General features: G+C 42.3%; 1 protein-coding gene across 1 annotated transcript in view; it reads right to left on the bottom strand.

Annotated features, from left to right (window-relative positions):
• Positions 1–9,910: 9,910 nt before the first annotated feature.
• LOC113484874 overlaps positions 9,911–18,024 on the bottom strand; it is a 31,636-nt gene continuing 23,522 nt past the window's right edge. The window contains exons 10-11 of the mRNA XM_026857557.1: positions 16,785–16,902; positions 9,911–10,548 (exon numbers count right to left, since the gene is read on the bottom strand). Of these exons, the coding sequence (XP_026713358.1) occupies positions 10,353–10,548; positions 16,785–16,902 (314 nt within the window). The 3' untranslated portion in view covers positions 9,911–10,352. The remainder of the gene's footprint in view (positions 10,549–16,784; positions 16,903–18,024) is intronic.

Raw genomic sequence — 18,024 nt, 5'->3', positions numbered from 1 at the left:
TCTAAGTCTTGACTAGCAGTGAAAAGTGAGATCTTTGCAAAGGCCCATCATCCCAGCAAGAGCTCCAGGAGCTTCTGTGCTCCTGAGGACATTAAAGCAGAAGTCACCAGACTAAAGAAAACTCCTTGGCTGTAGTCTGCATGAGCTCCCATCTGCCAGTGATAAAGGGTCAGTTGGCTCCTGAAGCAGGGAGAGCAAGGGTCTCCATAGACCCTCATATCCCTTCTTCCGAGACCAATGCAGATAACAATGTAATGATGCATTGCACAGGGTTTTCCCAGACCCATTCCAAAAGTTAAAAGCGGCTCTCAGAGGTCTGTGAGATCTTCACACAGCCAAACCCTTCCTACGTGTGAGGTCTGGTCTACCAAACCTGCATTACTTCCCCAAGGTCGCTTTTCTTCCATCAGGCACTGAAGCAGTACTAGGAACAAGGTCCATCATTTGGCTATGGGCAGGTTTCTCCTCTCTCCAGGCATCTTAGAAACTCCTTCAGACTCCAAATCAAATTAAGCATCTGGGTCACTGTTTACAGTCATTGGAGTGAGGTTCTGCCAGCACTCAGAAAAACCCCCAAAACCCAACAAAAAAATCAAGGAGATGCATTTGCCAGGAGAATTGTGCTGCATTCTCAGGCTTATTGTTTTCATTAGGTTTTCACGTGGTGACCTGGGGAGGTATGAGCAGAGGAGAGCAGACTACATCGGAGCAGGAGATGTGTGTGCAGTGGTACAGACGAGCTGGTACAAGTAGCGATGCAAACTGTTGCAATGCCATAACTTCCAGTATCAAACCAGGCTCGATTCTCAGTGCTATGGACAGGCCCCTTTAGGTTTATTTCACTCTGTGAGCTTTCAAAATATGCTTGAACAAAAAATTACATGCTTAAAAGAGACCAGGCATACTTTAGACATTTCAGAATTTCCCAGTCCCTTGTGACTACTCTGAGTAAACGGGCACGTACCAGCGCAGTTTCAATGCCCGCGTCCACTGCTGGCATCCAGGCTCCAAGCACAAAACCAAACTGTTCACCTGGTAACTGCTTTTTGCACTTAACTGTATATGTGCGAATGTTTTCAAATACCCAGCTATGTATATGGGACTTACATGATGTACACCTAATGGCACACACAGCAGTACAAGCAATATCCTCCAACCAAGAAGGTTTGGAAATCTGAGAAGCAGAAACACTGATGGCTGGTCATCAAACTGACTGTTTGGATCTGACTGTTATAGGAGAGGATAGGTATGTCTCTGCTCCCTAATGAAAAGGATAGACAGATATTGAAGATGAGTAAGTTGGACTTTAATTACTGTTTTTGATGTCTGATCTATAACTCCCTAAAAGTTTTGTACGGTAGTAAAATGGAAGCATCATAAAATTCCACTGGGATATAGATGAAGTCCAGTTTGCAAAAATATTCTCTTCATAAGGAAGCTCAATGCCCTCTTTTGCTTGGCAAACCATCATGAATTTATGATGCATTGCATTTGGAAGGCAACACGGCGCACAGCTGAGGCAAGTTACTGAAACGCAGGGAGAGTAAAAGCAAAATGTTCTGAGAGTGAGGGTGCATATGGGGATGTATTTGAAAAAAAAATTATATATATATAAATATACACACACATTTGCTAGAGAAAATGTATATGTATTTATAAAAAAATCTAAACTTCTCACCAGTCAAAAGTTAGAAATGATGCAAAACGCATCTGCTTTGATAAGCCTATTATAAATCTCACAGCTTGAAGCTTTTAACTGACCCTTTCCAGTTCATGAATATTTTAAGCGAACCCAGTTTAATTTAAAACAACCCTGGATCAATATATGCATTTATTCTGGCACTGTCCAAATATCAGGTCCTTGTATTATCAAAAATTGTATCATACATCTCCAGTTTGACTGCAAATCTAGGGTTCATTCAAGGCTGGAGCTCAAATTAGGGGTAAACCTACATGGATTGAAACCTAAAAAAGTCTGTATGGAACCCGGCCAAGAAAGACAACTTGGCCAACTATATTTAGAGCAATCCCGTGACATAAAGTCTCTCCTCTTGCCCATGCTGATGCTCAGAGAAGCACACCACTGCCCTGGGGAATAGGTGGTTTCCAATATCACTTTGTAATGGTGTTCAGCACAGGATATCCACAAGGAGACAGTTCTGCATTCCAAGGAAGTCCACGCTACCTACCTTCAGAAAACCCACCCAGTTGTTCCCCAGAGCACTTATGAGGAGAAGAGATGCCTACCCTACCAAGAACTGACACCTCCAACCTAGACGGGGGCACCTTCCATACAAAATTATTTTCAACAACCCCAAGCTGCTACTGCCCTGAACACCTTTTGGAATAATTCCTCTTGCCTGTATGACACTCCACTTCATCCAGCAGTGCAGAGAGAGCTGTAGGCTGAGGACTGTGAGGCTGACAAATTATTCTTTGGAGATTTTCAGGATCTTTGAGCACTTGTATGACTTTGCAAGACTTAAAAAAAGCAACTATTTATAAGAATGACTCCAAACCTACTATCCAGTTTAAATCTTAATGGCATTAACAACTGTTCCCTCTCCCACAGATCAGTGTTCTCCTCCTCCCATCTTCACATCAATGAGAGGCATTTCTTAATAACTACAGTGAAAATTAAATCCTGCCTTCCCCTTAAAGTCAATGAGAGCTTTTCTCTGAGTCATAATTTATTATGTACTTATGTTTTTCCTTCCTAGTACTGTTCATTTTTTTAAAAAAAAGTTCCCTTGAAAGACACAAGCATATATTCTACTGCACTAAATATGTTTTTCATTTTAAAAACTCTCTTTCCATACATCTCCATCCACTGCAAAATTCATTTGGTGTCACTAACATAACACAGATACTGTATTAATCCAAGCGGCGTACTTTTAACACCATTAAATTTTGTGTCAGTGACAGCCGCCTGGCCGTCATCCTCTCCCCCAGTGGCAGCAGCAGCAGCCAGCTCCCTGGCCGCGGTCCCCTGGGCGTGCTGGGACACCCCTGTGAGCACAGCACCCTTCAGAGGCTTCCCAAAGGCATGGACACAGATTTACAGGTGTCCATTGGAAGAGCTGTAGTGTTTCTAATTTCTCGGGCATGATTTTAACACCTGAAAAACATCCATTTCTGTAGGAATGACAGCCTAAACCAGCTTCCAGATGCTTTGATAAAGAGCAAAGCTATTGGTCATTTCAAATGCAATTAATAACAAGTACTAAGCAAAGGCTTCATCAAAACACCAACCTTTCTACCTAATCACACATGCTAACAGTGATAAAAAGGCAGGAACATGGACCAGTTTTACACTTGAGGTGTATTTGTGAGGGCTTATTCAGTGCATAGATTGTATAACTAACCTCTAAGGTAATGCCTACATAAACATCCAGCCTGTGACTTCATTAAGATGCTCGCTGACTCTATGGGAAGTCCATAATAATCTCTATAGAAAGAATGCAATCAATATGCTATCGAAAAGATAAGTCAATGTCAATGCTAATGTTTAAATATTCATCTACTTGTACCAACATCTTGTCTGTTACTGAAACAACAGGAATATTCAAAGATTAACTCTACATAAAAGACTCGGTAATTTTTTTCTCCAATTCCTTGTTTTTCTCTCGTCAGTTCTACGAACAGTTGTTAAGTAGAACAGGTTGGCATTTTTTCATCAAAACGTTACTTATTTGAAAAATGGGTCTTGGAACAAACCAAGACTTTTGCAGAAAATTTTCATTTGGGGAAATTTTTCAGCTTGTTGTCAAGAAAAGTGAAAACTGAAAAGAACTCATTTTCCAGGATACACAATAGTTCTGAATATATAATCAAAAGAGCTAAAAGAACCAGACGGTATTTGTTTTAATCCAAAGAATTTGAAGGGAGAGAATATAAAAGGACTCATATTAACTGCAAGCACATTTATGAGGAGCTTCGGAAGAGAGAAGATTTGCTTCTTCATTCGGGACCACTCGACTAACTCCAGAAAGTACCAGAGGAGAGAAGGAGGGAGGATGACTCCCTAGCATTTGCGACCCACTCAAGCCACTTCTATCTCTCAGAAGAGATTTCCCAACATTTCTGCAGTGAAAGATCTGTTTAAAATTAGAAATAAAGAAAAAAAAAAAAACTTATGTAGAAGATTAAGGAGCATGTGAAATGCTTGGACAGAAAGATGCTGAAGTTCATTGAAGCTTGTGTTCTGCGTGGTGCTGCTTGGAGGCTCTAAATATAACCAACATTTCTGCCACCAGAGGCAACAGTCCCCTGCAAAAGGGGAGAAAACTGATCTCCCAGACGATCGCACTGCCCTGAGAAGCCCTGTTGAAGAGCATTAACATGGTTTCATGCAAAATGGTGAGTACACCTACCTGAGATCTAGAAAAAAAGTAATATATGGTGGTGAACCCAGTCCCACAACTAATTCATCTATTACAGCATAGGCACTGTGTAGCATATCAAAAGCAAATCAACACTCCCAACACTTTATTCACAGGTAGGCATTGAAGTAAAGCCTGTTACCGTTTCCTAGGTGCGATTTGAATATCAGAATTGGATGAGTGATATGACAGTAAGAGGAGCAAGAGACAAACCACATTGCCATCAAGAGAAGTTTGTAATGGAATAGCACAGTGCTTGCCATTTTGTGATTTACCAAAAGCCTTGTTTTAATCAGGACTGTAATTAAAGCCTTTAATCATTCTGAACAGTTTCAAATGAATGGCTTCTCTCAAGCATTAACATATCATTTATGCAACAACAGTACATGTAAGGTAGTGTCAGTAGTCTGTCCGGACATAGGAAGTAGCCTATGGAAACATAAATCTATTTCTCGGTATTTTAATACAAATCTGAAAATGCTAGTTTACACATTTAAGAAGCTGTTACAAACTGTCAAGCAAAAAAATATGCATCTTGTGAATTGATGAGACTTCCTAAAGACACAAACTGCGTCTGTACACAGCATGCTATGCTGGTGAAAGGGGAGCAAATAACGCATGGCAGAAAGCACTTGCAGCTGCAGTGTGGGGTTGTGTCCCAAAGGACATCTTCCAGGGGAAGGCATATTGTCCCCACACCCAGGTTGGCAAGGGCTGAATTAATTCTCATCGAGCCCCAGTTTGGGAAGGACTTTAACAAAAGGAGAATTGGATCTACAGCCTTCCCCATGCCTGGATACATTTTTCAGGCCACCCCTGGATTCAGGAACTTATTCACTTATTCAAATGAGAAGAGATTGAGGTGGGAGCTACTTCTACTCACCCATGAACAAGAGTCTTCCTGCGTTTGCTACCACCGATAAAGTCCTGGTACCAGAAGCTTCATGGATTGTGATGGAGTCATTTGGGGTGCAAGTAAATGAAAGCTAAATCCAGGCCTCAGTATTGAGAGGCATTTCTGGGTCACCTGTGTGTACTGTCAACATACCTTGGTCCCTCGCCACTGTCCTCTGTTTGACTTGGTGCGATGGGGCGACAGCAGCAGAACTGGGAGCAGAGCTAGGGAAAGAGGTCAGACAGAACAGGTGTGGAAGGGAGAGCTCCAGAGAAAGAGGAAAAAGGTACCAAATGGAGAAAAGACACAGGGTAGGTGAAAATCTAGCAGCAAACACTCACTGTGATTTGAGAATTTTGAAGAATTTCAACCTGTTCTGGTGAGAAGGCATATGCTGCAAGACTGCATTGGGGTTCTCCAAGTAAGAGCATGTACTTCTCTGCTTTAAAGAATTAAAGTAATGTGGAAATTAATATATAATCAGATTTATAATCACAGTGTAAAACACATATGGTATTAGGCAAGGCTGGGAAAGTTATCCAGTTTTCAGTCCTCAGCTCCTTACGTGTCCCCTCACAAAAACCGTTTAATTGTCTCTCTTGAATATCATAAACCTCTTGTTCACAGGTGCTACTGCTCCCCACTGGCTTTTCCATCGGCTGGCCGGAAAGGGAGCAAGAGCCTCCCAGAGCTTCTTGATCCCTAAAGGAGTGGGAAAGTCAATCCCTGTCTACTTTGCTAGCCAAAGGTGCAGGAATTTGCCACAAAACCTTTTGCCCTAAGGGAACAAATAATTTCTTTTAGAAAATGTTCCAAAAGGGGTTTTGCTGAACTTCCTTCCAGCAAAACATTATTGTGTTTCTGAGGAAGAACTGGTGGACTCACAGTGTTGTGGTGGACTCCACAGGGAAGCCCCAGCAGAGGGATGGAAGTCCTCAGCAGGACACATCAGAGCCTGGGCCTCCCAAAAAGCAGAAACCCATGAGGACCTGTGTCCTCATACACCTGGTAGGTCCAGTTTCCTCCACATGCAGCAAAGAGCCCCGAGAGCCACATCTCACAGCGCGGAGTTTCCTCTCCTGCTTTGCACTGGAAGTTTGAATGGTCCCCACCACATTTGCTCCCGTTGTGTGCTGAAAGAATAAATAAACAAAACGCACCTGTATGAAACACTTTACCAACCCACTGCCCTTGGCTTCGCATACCCACCATCTCCTGCCCCCCAGTGGGAGAGACATTATGTGTGTGCTTCGGGGCTGCAGCACTGGGTGCGACCAGCAGGTATTCCAGGGCGACGGTCTTGGGTCACCACTTGTCACCCACAGCACCTATGCCTTCGGAGCTGTCACCTTAACACATTTCTTTCAGGGTGACCAGTGGTGGATGGATGAGCTAAAGGTATAAAATCCCCCCTTTTCTCTGAGAGGCCACAATAACGTTTAGTCCCACTTCCATGTCAAGCTCAGGTCTGCATTTTAACATATATATCGAGGAGACTGCGTTTAAAAAAAAAAAAAAAAAAAAAATCTAATATTATGCTTTTGAATAGAGAATTTACCTAAGTAAATAATTATTTTTAAACCCAAGATTTAGGCAGCTTTAGTATTCCGCATTATGCTAATGTTTGACAATTACTAAGTGTGGGTATCAGCCAGCATTTTTTTTTTAAGTTTAATTTAAAGCAATTTGACATGGAAAGGTTATTACTTTAGTTGCCAATAAAAGCTGTACTTTTAACATAAGTGTACACCAAGCCCTAGGGTATGTGACTATTATCTTTTCTGCAATTATGTGGTGTTCTACATAAATGTTTAAAAAAAAAAAAAAAAACTTAGAAATATCAAAAGTACTAACTTAGCTACAATATAAAAGTTGAACAGCAGAGCCGGGAAGCCCGGCTCCCGCAGACACAACACAGGTTGAGGTTTCCTCCTAGAGGTACCGCCGGGAACGGCGCCTCCGCCCGCGGCCGCTCCGCGCCGCTCCGCGCCTCCACCGCCCGACGCTGCCCCGCGCAACAACCGCACCGAACACAGGTGCTGCCATTTCGCAGCTTCACCCTCATTCCCCCCCAAAGGCGCTTTTTTTTCAAAATGTTTTTGGGTTTTGTGGGTTTTTTTGTGGCTTGGGTTTGGTTTTTTTGTTGTTGTTTTTTGGGTTTTGTTCTTTTTTTTTTTTTAAATCTTCCTCAGGTCTTCTGTGCTAAGAAGGGGAAAAGACTTTCCTTCCATCCTTCTTGAGATTTTTTTTCCTTATAAGGGGAAATCGCCGCTTCCACTTGTTTTCAGGCTGTGTTGCCAGAAGAGACCCCACGCCTGAAGCATCTCTGCAGAGGGCAGGGTGGGATCCCCCACCCAGCGGGGAGCCCCATGCCCAGGGAGCAGCCCCCACGCACCAAAACACAGACCCCACCCCAAACGGGAAGTTCGATCCTCTCAGACAGAAGCACCACTGCGTGGTCAGCCCTGCCTGTGAGTGAAAAATCAGCCTTTTGCCCCAGAAATCACAGGGGAGGCCACGGGGAGCCACAGTGCCGTTGCTGCGGCCCCTGAGCGGATGACAGCCTGGGTGCAGGCGTGTGGAGGAGAGGTGGAAGGCCATCCTGAGGAGAAGACAAGAGCAGCGTTTGCTTCCTGACGCTTGCTCTCCTGCAGGATTCCTTTCTCTGACCGAAGTGAGGATGTCATTCAGGCCACAAGTGCTGCAAGGGGGTTTGCCGTCCCCGCAGGGACTCATCCCCAGATGCCACACTGCCTTGGCTGCTTAGTCTTGAGCCCCTCCTGTAGCCCCAGGGTGAGACAGCCTCTGCCCCCAGGCTCTCTGGGCCAGCAGGAGGGCCGGGGTCCGTGGGGGCTCACAGCCGCCTCTCCAGGCAGGGTCCAAGCCCCGCATCAGCCCGTGCAGGTGAACTCACTCCTCTCTGCCCGGCCCGCTCAGCCCTTCAAAGGCAGAGCCCGGGGCAAACAGATCAGAGCGAGACAAGCTCTAGTCCAAACACTTCTTAATTTAAGAGATCATTTTGATTTTTAATTTTTTTTTTTTATTTTTTTTTTTATTTTTTTTTTTTTTTAAGTCTGGGAGGTTTTTTTTTCTGTCTGGGTTTTGTTTTTAAAGTTAAAGCTTGTGAAAGTCACAGCACAACCCTTGCTGGCTGAAAATCTTCTTTCCAAAAACACCCGGCACCAGGACAATGAACTTCAGCTTCCTGCAACACCCTGCCAGTGCCTTTTGGTGCTAACCTGCAAGCATCTCCAAACAGGGAAAGGGAGTTCAGCCTCAGCAGCCTGTTCAGCCCTTTGTCTTTCTACTGAGAAAGTGAGAACACTGGTTACAGTTCCAGTGCCAACTGCAGTTCATGTTTCAAATTAGCTAAAGTTTGGTTTTTTTACACTTTAGGTAGGATCTGCAACAAACTGTTCACCAGCAGTCCAAGCAATAGTATACAAGCCCCTCTAGAATCCCTTTGGAAGAGCTCCTGATGAGTTCACCAATGTTTGTACATTAACCTCTGGGTAAAAATCCAGCCAGAGGGATGTGAGAACTCCACCAAGGCCTCCAGAGCATGACACAAAATGATGCAAGTGTGGGAGCTAAGAGAGAAAAGGTTTTGTGAGCCCAGAAAAATAATAAAACGTTTAAATCCTTAATTGTTTTTCTTGAAGATTTATCCAAATTTGAGCTCTCCTTAAGCCTGTGAGTTTGCAGAGCATTGTCAATAAATTAGATCATGCACACTAGGCAGGGATTTCAAGCCAAAAAGCTCTAGCCCTAAGTCGCTTAACAGCAACACTCCCCAGAAAAAACGACTTGAGATGAAACATGAGATATGTATTAATTATCAATGGTCTAATAGAAAATTTAATGAAGACAAGTATCTTCTTGCACTTTATCCATGATAACGATGATAGTACGTCAGCGAGATGCATACCTTACAACGTGGCGGTGAATGTCAAGTCTGAAGCCATTATAGCAATTCACCACAATAATGGCTAGCCAATGTATGGACTTGTAGCACTTAATCAAAGTAATGACATTCATCCACAATTATTTATGTTATGGTAACAAAGAGCTGCCAAATGCAAAACAAATGACATGAGGATTTGCAAGTGAATTCCTTCCCGTAAATTCTCCTTAGGTTATGCTTAAAGGCCCTCCGGATGGAAGTCTGTATAAATTCAGAGCGTTATCAAAATGGTGGTGTTATTGTGCCACGTTTTATTGCCTATAAGTAATGAACCCAGCACTATTGCTGAAACGAGCTCTTTAGCCAACAGAATTGTATTGATATCGTTTGAACTGGCCCTGATTTACGCTGGAGAGTTGTCTTCCGAATTTTACAGGAAAAAAAAAAAAAGATTTGGAAGACAACCTTTGCTTACATCTGCCTGTCAAAGAAAACAAAGACCCAGTTGTATCAACACTTATACATGCATTTAACTTAAAGTACATGAGCAGTCCCCACTTACCTCAATGGGCTTTGGATTAGAGCCATTATAATTACCAACATGATCCTCTATTAAGTGCAGTACTTTTCTTTCAGGGGCATTTATGTGGGTGTTTGTATAAAAACACTGTCAAAATCTAAGAACACCAGTAAATATAAAATGGCAACATTCAGGTTCAAATGCAATGAACTAATTTATTTTTTTTAACACTACATCCAACTGTTTTTCACCACTCACAGATGTCACTGGAACAACTTGAATACAAAAAAACGCCTAAGAACAATATACCACACAGACCAGCTAATATTGAATGCTTTAAAAATGCCCCCTGTTAAACTAAATAATTGCCAAATCTCACTGCAGTAAATGTGACTTTATATCATTAAATACTAATTTAACAGAAATCTGAATGTATAGTGAAAAAACATGAAAATGTTGAATTTTTTTTTTTTTTCCTTTTCTTTATGTGCGGTATATGAGTCTCCAAAGCAACACCCAACAGAAGAAAACAATAATTTCGTATTAGCTGACCACTTAGCTGCACGGGCCAAAACTGAGACTAAGCTAAACTCTAATACGTACTTTCCAAAGTGACCTATGCCCCTGAGAGGGCAGGCTGGAGGATGCCCCTCACCACAAGCTCTGGCCGCCGTCGATGACCAGATTATGACCTGTCATGTAATCCGAGGCGTCAGAGGCCAGATAGACGACGGCAGCCTGCAGGTCGGTCGCCCGAGCCAGCCTCCCGGCGGGGATGTCCCCCAGCCAGCGCCGCACCAGCGGCTGCAGGTCCTTGGAGCGGATGAGCGGCGTGTCAACGATGCCCCTGCAAAGAACACACGCACCGAGAGTTTAGCACCAGGTTTTCCCCAGAAGGAAAGGCAGCACCGATAGGTTTTCGAGGTGTTCATTTGGAAGGAAAACTGTGGAACAGCACAAAGGAGATGCCCACGTTGGACCTGCTCTGCCTCTGCTGAAAGTTGTGATGCAAACTTCTGTATCACTTCTTTCCTACTGCCTTTCACTGCCGACGGGCAGGCTTAGAGGTTTTCTTTTAAGTGAGTGCACACATGCTATCTTCTTACCCAATAGCAGTACCCCCTTACTTGTAGATTACTCGTAATCACCAGTTTCGTTTTTTTCGTAGAAAACAAGCACAGCATTGGAACTGAAAGCACCTTGAACTGGGTCTGTCACAGCTCTTGGGAACTGTCATCCTTCTACCAATTTCTCTTCTCATCTCTTTGCAGCATAATGTCACACAGCGTGTTTGTGTACAGCCCAGAAACTGAAAACAGCCCAACTTCCCATGTGTCAAAAAACAGGAAAAACAAAAGCCAGTGCCCTTCTGGGCACCAGACTCCACAAAAAAAAAAAAAAAAAAAAAAAAAAAAAAAAAAAAAAAAAAAAAAAAAAGAAAGGAGAAGCAAAGATTAGCACAGCATGCTCAGGGCAATTCCCCTTAAACCAATACCCCAACAAATCACACCACATTTACCTGTCTTGCCATTTTTACATTAATGAGTGACTACACCATTTATTAAAACTCTGCTAAGTTCATTTTCTTCAGGTGCCCTAGAAATGAGTGATGCTCCAGAAAGCACAATACAGGGCGAACATTTGGCTGGCTTTTATGACTTTAACTGCGACTGATTTGTCATACTCCTCCTTAACAACATATTTGTATTTTGCAAAATGTATAATTTTTTCAGCCCCTGAACAAATATATTTACATAACTGTGTCTAACGAGAAATTACATTTAACTTCTCAGAAATGACAATAACTAAAACCTGAACTGCCAATTCCACTTCATTAGTGTGGTAGAAATGCATTCCAAATGTTAATAAAAATTCCAACATGCTGATAAATTAGCGCTTCTAAGGAGCATGTGACACCTTGGTTAACATATTCAACCTCAATTATATTTCTCTTCAGCACCCTGTTATCTGGAACCTTTGCTGGCAATCAGAGGTGCTGTTTTTCAGCGGCCAATTTTCTAGATAATGTAGCTTATCAACACTGTGGGTAAACTTGCCAATGAAATCAGGCTGCACTGAACCACACACACGCTAATTGCATCTCTTTTTTATGCATATTTACAGACTGTCACTTCAAAGAAATCAGTGGCCCATTGAGGCAGCCAGTTAGCTGGAAGAATTGCCTCTTGCAAATGAAAATTAGCAAACAAGCTAGTGATAAATATGAAATGAACAAAGTATAAAAATACCCGTTTTGTTCTGAAACTTCATCGGCATCCCAATTTATACTTCCAAGGAAATAATTTTTTAAGACACACTGGATTCTGGGTATGAGATTTACCTTTTGTTTTAAATGAAGGCTGAAATCTGCTATTTACTCTGTTATGAAGTGGAACTAATACAGACTTTCCCCAAAACATTTCTGTTTTCACTAATCGGGCAGGATTTAAATGTCGGTTTATTTTTTATTGTAATTGTCAATAAACACCAGAGCAGTTCAGAAACACTGAGCGATGCAGCTCGCTTAAGCTCTGGCAATGCAATATAATCAAACACATTCCAGTATAGGACTGCAGACCGTTGACTTATTTCCCCCAAGCACAGCCCCCCACTCTCCCCCCTCGCTCTCCCAAACTCCTCGAGAACTGGTTTTCTTCAGAGAAAAATGTGCTTTGAGCAGCAGACATGAAATATATTGGACTCCTTTCCCTTACGTGCCTCTCACCGTGCTTACAAAACCATCAGCATAATCATTCTGGCTTTACACTATCAGAGACCAGAATAAGATCCATCTGAATTTATAATTTTTTAAATTTACATATAGGCTTTAACCCCAAGGGAATGCAGATTAGGGAATACAACACATAGTTCTCCAGCACAACAGATTTTGCTAAAAAGAGGACATTTTTCAATCTGTTCAGAAAAATGATCTTTGGTCAGATCACTGCAACCTGTAAATCACAGCACTGTGCCTCTCGCTGGACCTTTCTTTACGTTCACTTCAAGTAGCAAAAATTTAGATGTGTAACAAAACTTCATTACAAATTTTTGTTATATAAATGAGAAAAAAATATAGCGCAAAACTTAAAAGTTGCAAACACACATACTGATGGCACTATAAATATTAGGCATGTCATTGATACTACACATCTTCTGGGAAAGCTTTGGTGCCAAGTTGGGCAATTTAATGTTGTCGAACCCTTTTAGGCAGATTTTAGTTGGCTTCTAACCAGTTCCAGCAAAGACAACTGCCAATGCATTAATTCCCTACCTCATCTCATATGCAGTGCTGAGCCTATCAGTACTTTCTGTTGCATGTCAATGTAATATCAAACTGCTGGTTCCTTAACGTTAGATATGAGCATCAATATTTCATTATTGATACACAGGACAATACACATTAGGATACATTAGGAAAAAAAAACCACCCAACCCAAAACCCCCAATTGCCTAAAACATTTCTACTTTGAGACACACATTAGGAAAAATATCACTTACCAGATACTTAACTGGAATTGTTACGTGCGTTCAATCCCCAAATGAGAGCAAAAAAAGATTCCATCTGTGTGTAACTTGATTTCTTTCAGATGAGTTATTAATTTGAATGAGTTAAGTACACTCCACTTAATCAGGAAGTGTTTAATCACAAGATCCACTTAATTGGGACATCTCCCACGGAATTAAGATTTAAGTCCAAAGATACTTACCAGCAATGACTGCTGCTTAATGGGGATAGTAATGCTGCTTAATTGGGATGCCTTCGGGTGATGCTGGGGTGCTCCTTCCCCTGCCAGCTCTGCCTCTCCTTCCCCCATGATGGGGTACACCCAAAACCTGTGATGATCCTGCCCTACCTGCTTTCTGACTCCTTGTACCCACCAGGCTAAAATCCTGGGACAGCACCGTAGGGCTGCCTCCGTACCATCCAGGGGAGCAACGCAGGCGTGCAGGGGACAAAGCCTCTCTGCCCATCGCAGCGCTACCCCAAATCCTGGCAGCCCAGAGGTGGGGAACGTGGTTCATCCTCTGGGACTGCTGAGTTTCACTGTGTCTCCAATAAGCTGGCCTGCTGAACTGAAGATCAACTTCCAGCTGCCAATACCAAAGGTCATCACATTATGGCATTTTATGCCTTGCAAACCAAGAGGGGAGATGCATTTAGCCCTCAAAATAGATATTGATTCAGTGCAATGCCTACAAAACTGAAGCGTTCCAGTGCTGCATGTCCCCTGCTCTATCACACCCAATACACTTCACATATGCAGGGACCAGGAAACCGACTAAAACATGATGTGGGCAGCCAGGCATTGCCCACCGGTCAGTGCTCTGTAAAGGTCCCTGTTCACACCCTGATGTCCACATCCCTTTTGGGAAGATGCCAGCACCTTCTTAATTTTGCATCGGCTGTGCAGCAGGCTGCCGGGCAATTGCACTGGAGGGTGGCAGAAGGGCTCTGCGTAGTTCCCACGATACACAGAGACACTTGCTGTGGCATGGAGCAACAGGCAAAGTCAGCCAAAGCATCCAGTGAGCCTTGGCCACCTTCTCCCCATGGGCATGAAGCTTGCCTGGCCAGCAAGAGAAGCCTGAATCTTCAATTTTATAAATGCAATAAATTATCCCAAGGAGTCAGCCATAACATTTTATGCATTGATAACTTTTATGCTTTGCTCTGCATAAGTTTTATGCACTCACTAAGAAATTAAGTTGATAAAAAGTGATCAGATAGGAAGAGGGAAAAAAAGGCCAAAAGGTTTGCATGGTGAAATAATGTTTAGGGCCAGACTGGAGTGTTTGGAGCTTCAGACTGAGGTACGCTGACAGTGCCTTAAAGCATTAATGCAGCTGCAAGTGGGAGGAGCAAAATATTTAAGGACACACTTACATATTTTACTTATCCAGAGAGTATCTTGGGTATCATTGTGCTCTACATCTACCTCTGTGCTCCTCACACCCCTCAAAATCCCCTCTTGTTATAGGATGACTGCATGCTAGGTTGGACATCTATGCTCAGAAAGACTCATGCATTTGGAACATTTTTCAGCCCTGCAAAGTACTCTGAGAGCATCAACAAGATGTGCTGTTGCGTTGAAGCTACTACCCGGTGTTAGTTACTAAGTTCAGGTGGGTTGAAGATGCCCCTGTGCCTTGGTGAGTCACATCAAGAGACACGACAACAAAACTGGTGGGGTTCACGGTTCTGGAGATGAGTCCAAGTCTGCACTGAAATGCAGGTTTACATCTCATACAGGCGGAAGAGTAAACGTGAACATTGATTCACGCTCAAGCGTATGTGATTTTTGATTGTGGTGAGGCAGGATCTGAGCTATATGAACCCCTGTAGGCTCCTTCCTCTGCACCACTACCCAGAGCTCCCTGAGCAGCCCTGGCATGAGGGGCTCAGCCAAAGCTCTGATCTGCTGGGAGGAAAACGCTGCCCGGCTCCCGGAGCGTTCAGTCCGGGTCCCCAGCTGCGCTGGGGGGAATGGCCCTGTCCAGAACGAGGGACCTTAAAGACAGCAAAAACATTTGTCCTCTGTGCACCCTTTCTGGCTATTCCTCCACAAAGAACCCCCCAACCCTTCCTATTGTAGGATTTTGAGGTCAGAACTAGAGTTTAAGGCAGGTAGGGATGATGAAAAAGCAACCGTGTTTTGGCTTGAAAAGTAGAAAAAGAGAAGGGTGACGATTTTTCCTCCATGCCCTGACAACTGCCCCCAGAAACATAACTTCTTCAATATGGGTGTATGCTTGCATCTTATGCAAAAGAACGAGTTTTGATCATTCAGTAGATATTTTCTAAATTTATGTAAACCCTCTAGAAATGGGTAATTCCTCATCTAAGAGCCTCCTTATCCGTGATTTCTGTGAATGTGGTACTACTATCCCACCTCTGTTGGTAAAGATTACCCATGTGTTTTCAGACACAGTTCCTGCCAGGTCCTACTGAGCTTCCCTAATTCCCTTCATCTCCCCTGGCTCCCGAAAGCCACTGTAAATTCACTAGCACTAGTTGTGGGAACACTATTGCAGAGCTGCTAGCATTGGCGTGGGGAAAATCCCATTACAAAGTAAGATGCTGTTTAAAGAATCTGTGGATCACATCGAGCGACGGCTGGAGTCACTGATATAATTAGTAATAAATAATCATAAGGAAGACAGCCGGCACAAGGAAGTGGAGAGCAGACCAACAGTAAAAATAGAGGCACTTGCCATTGAGCTCTGTGATTTCTTTTTTTTTTTTTTTTACTCCACGTTGTGGATTAAAATATGTAATTTGTTTTTCCTAATTTGATGTACATTATATCTTCATTATTACAATTTAACTCCTGGGTTAAAATCCTGCCCTTCTTACTTACTCTGATTGACTTCAATGGTCTACAGAATTTGACCGCTTCCAATTAACGCTATCCACTTGGGTTTCTGCTGAGCACTATCATGCACTGTTAATTGTTTAATAAAATGACTGTGTTGGGGGTGTGTGTGAGAAACAGGGAGAGAAAAAGTGTATGTGGTAAGAAAACTTTTCTTTGTCAATAAATACCATAAAAGAAAACATACCGCTTTAAACCTCTAAAAATAAGGAAAATATAATTTGTAAGAAAAAAACATATATCTATATATTTACAAAATTACACCTGGCCCCCCATGATTGTCAGAGCTGAACAGGATCTCAATTACAGCAGTACAATGTGGCTTTTAAAGTGCCTATATATTTGTCTAAGTAAAAAGGGGAAAGAAGTATTGTCTATTAAGTGTCAAAAGCCTTTTCTTTAACTGCAGAAGGCTTGGACAGACTAAGGAAATATTTCATCTGGAAGAGAAATGCTAAAAACTACCCTTCACATTATTGGAAAACCTATTATCAAATGCTAAAACCTCTTCTTAAATCCCTGAGTATACACAGCAACAGAGCAGGCTTGGTTCTAAGTATTTAAACCTTTGTTAAGAAAAAGACAACATAAAAAGGGATGCAATCCACCTGCTAATTAGAAACTTTATTTGCCGAGATACTGTTCATTTAAGCTTTTTAGAACATTTCATTCTCTTTGTACTTTCAAACTGAGACTACATTTTACTTACGGGGAAATGCAGTTGACTTTTACTCCTCTGTCAATCCACTCGGTTCCTAATGTCTGTGTTAATTTTACGACCCCAGCTTTCGAGGTGTTGTATGCCAACTGCTTCTGCGGGTGCGGGACTAGAAGGGATTCAGAAATAGAAAATTATTTATCCTCCACAAATTAAGACAGCTTAGGCACTACATGGACAATTCCCTGCATTGAGATGAACTATTTGTCATTTTCCCTGATACTAGAGAGGGAGCAACAATTTAGCCACCCACAATACAAAACTCTTAAATCTGTATTTTGCCATCTAACATTTTTGCCTCAGCAGCTGGGCTAATGTAAAAAAATTGAGGTTAAAAAAAAAAGTAAAAGGTTCCATATTTGGGCAAAGCCAAAACCAATGTGCTAAACATGATTTGTCTACTCCCAAGAAAGATAAATAATCACATACATACGTGTACATTCGTATATTAGACACATATGTATGCTTATGTACAAAATACTTTACACTGTAACACTAATAAAATACAGTATAGCAATAATCGTATGATATATGATGATATGATATAATGCAATATAACACAATATAATATAACATAATATATAATTGCATCATAGATTTTATATAACTTATTATATATAGCTTCTTGGAACAAATTATTCTCCTTAATTTTAAATTATCCATAGTCTGAAGCAAACACATATTATCTAATCAGTGTTTGTGTGGATGTGAGCACAGGTGCATCCCAAAAATTCAGAACACCCACCACTTTCAAAATCTGAAGCTTTTGAAAGTGTTTCAAAGATGTCACATGTCAGTCAGAGAGGGAAAATGATCGGTTTGCTAATTACAATGTTCAGGCTTGTTAGTGCTGTGTGCTCGGGTGGCTCTGCCCCTCCACCAGCTCTCACACTTGCAGTGTTCCCAGGAAAGCTACTTAAGGACAAATCCCCAGTGGGTGTAAAGTGCTTTAAACCCACGGGACTCGAACCGAATCAGTCCAGCTGTTGGGATTTACACCCACAAAATGTCTCTCCTTGGACTTTTCTGGCTGCCATTATGACTTCATTAAACAAATCCAGTGCAAAGCACTGATCCATAATTAGCACTGTATCGGTGCTGAGCGTCACAGAGCTGCTGACTCTTTCCTGGAAGGAGAGTGAGGAAAATCAGTGCTAAATATCGGTTATCACAAAGGCAAGCAATTGTAGCCTGTAGGTTTAGGTAACACAACTCTGGAAGAAAGTGAACC

Source organism: Athene cunicularia, assembly GCF_003259725.1.
Source record: "Athene cunicularia isolate RWA chromosome 12 unlocalized genomic scaffold, athCun1 chr12_part1, whole genome shotgun sequence".
Lineage (NCBI taxonomy): Eukaryota > Metazoa > Chordata > Aves > Strigiformes > Strigidae > Athene > Athene cunicularia.
Note: the sequence above shows the minus strand (reverse complement) of the source record. Positions and strands in the feature narration are given on the sequence as shown.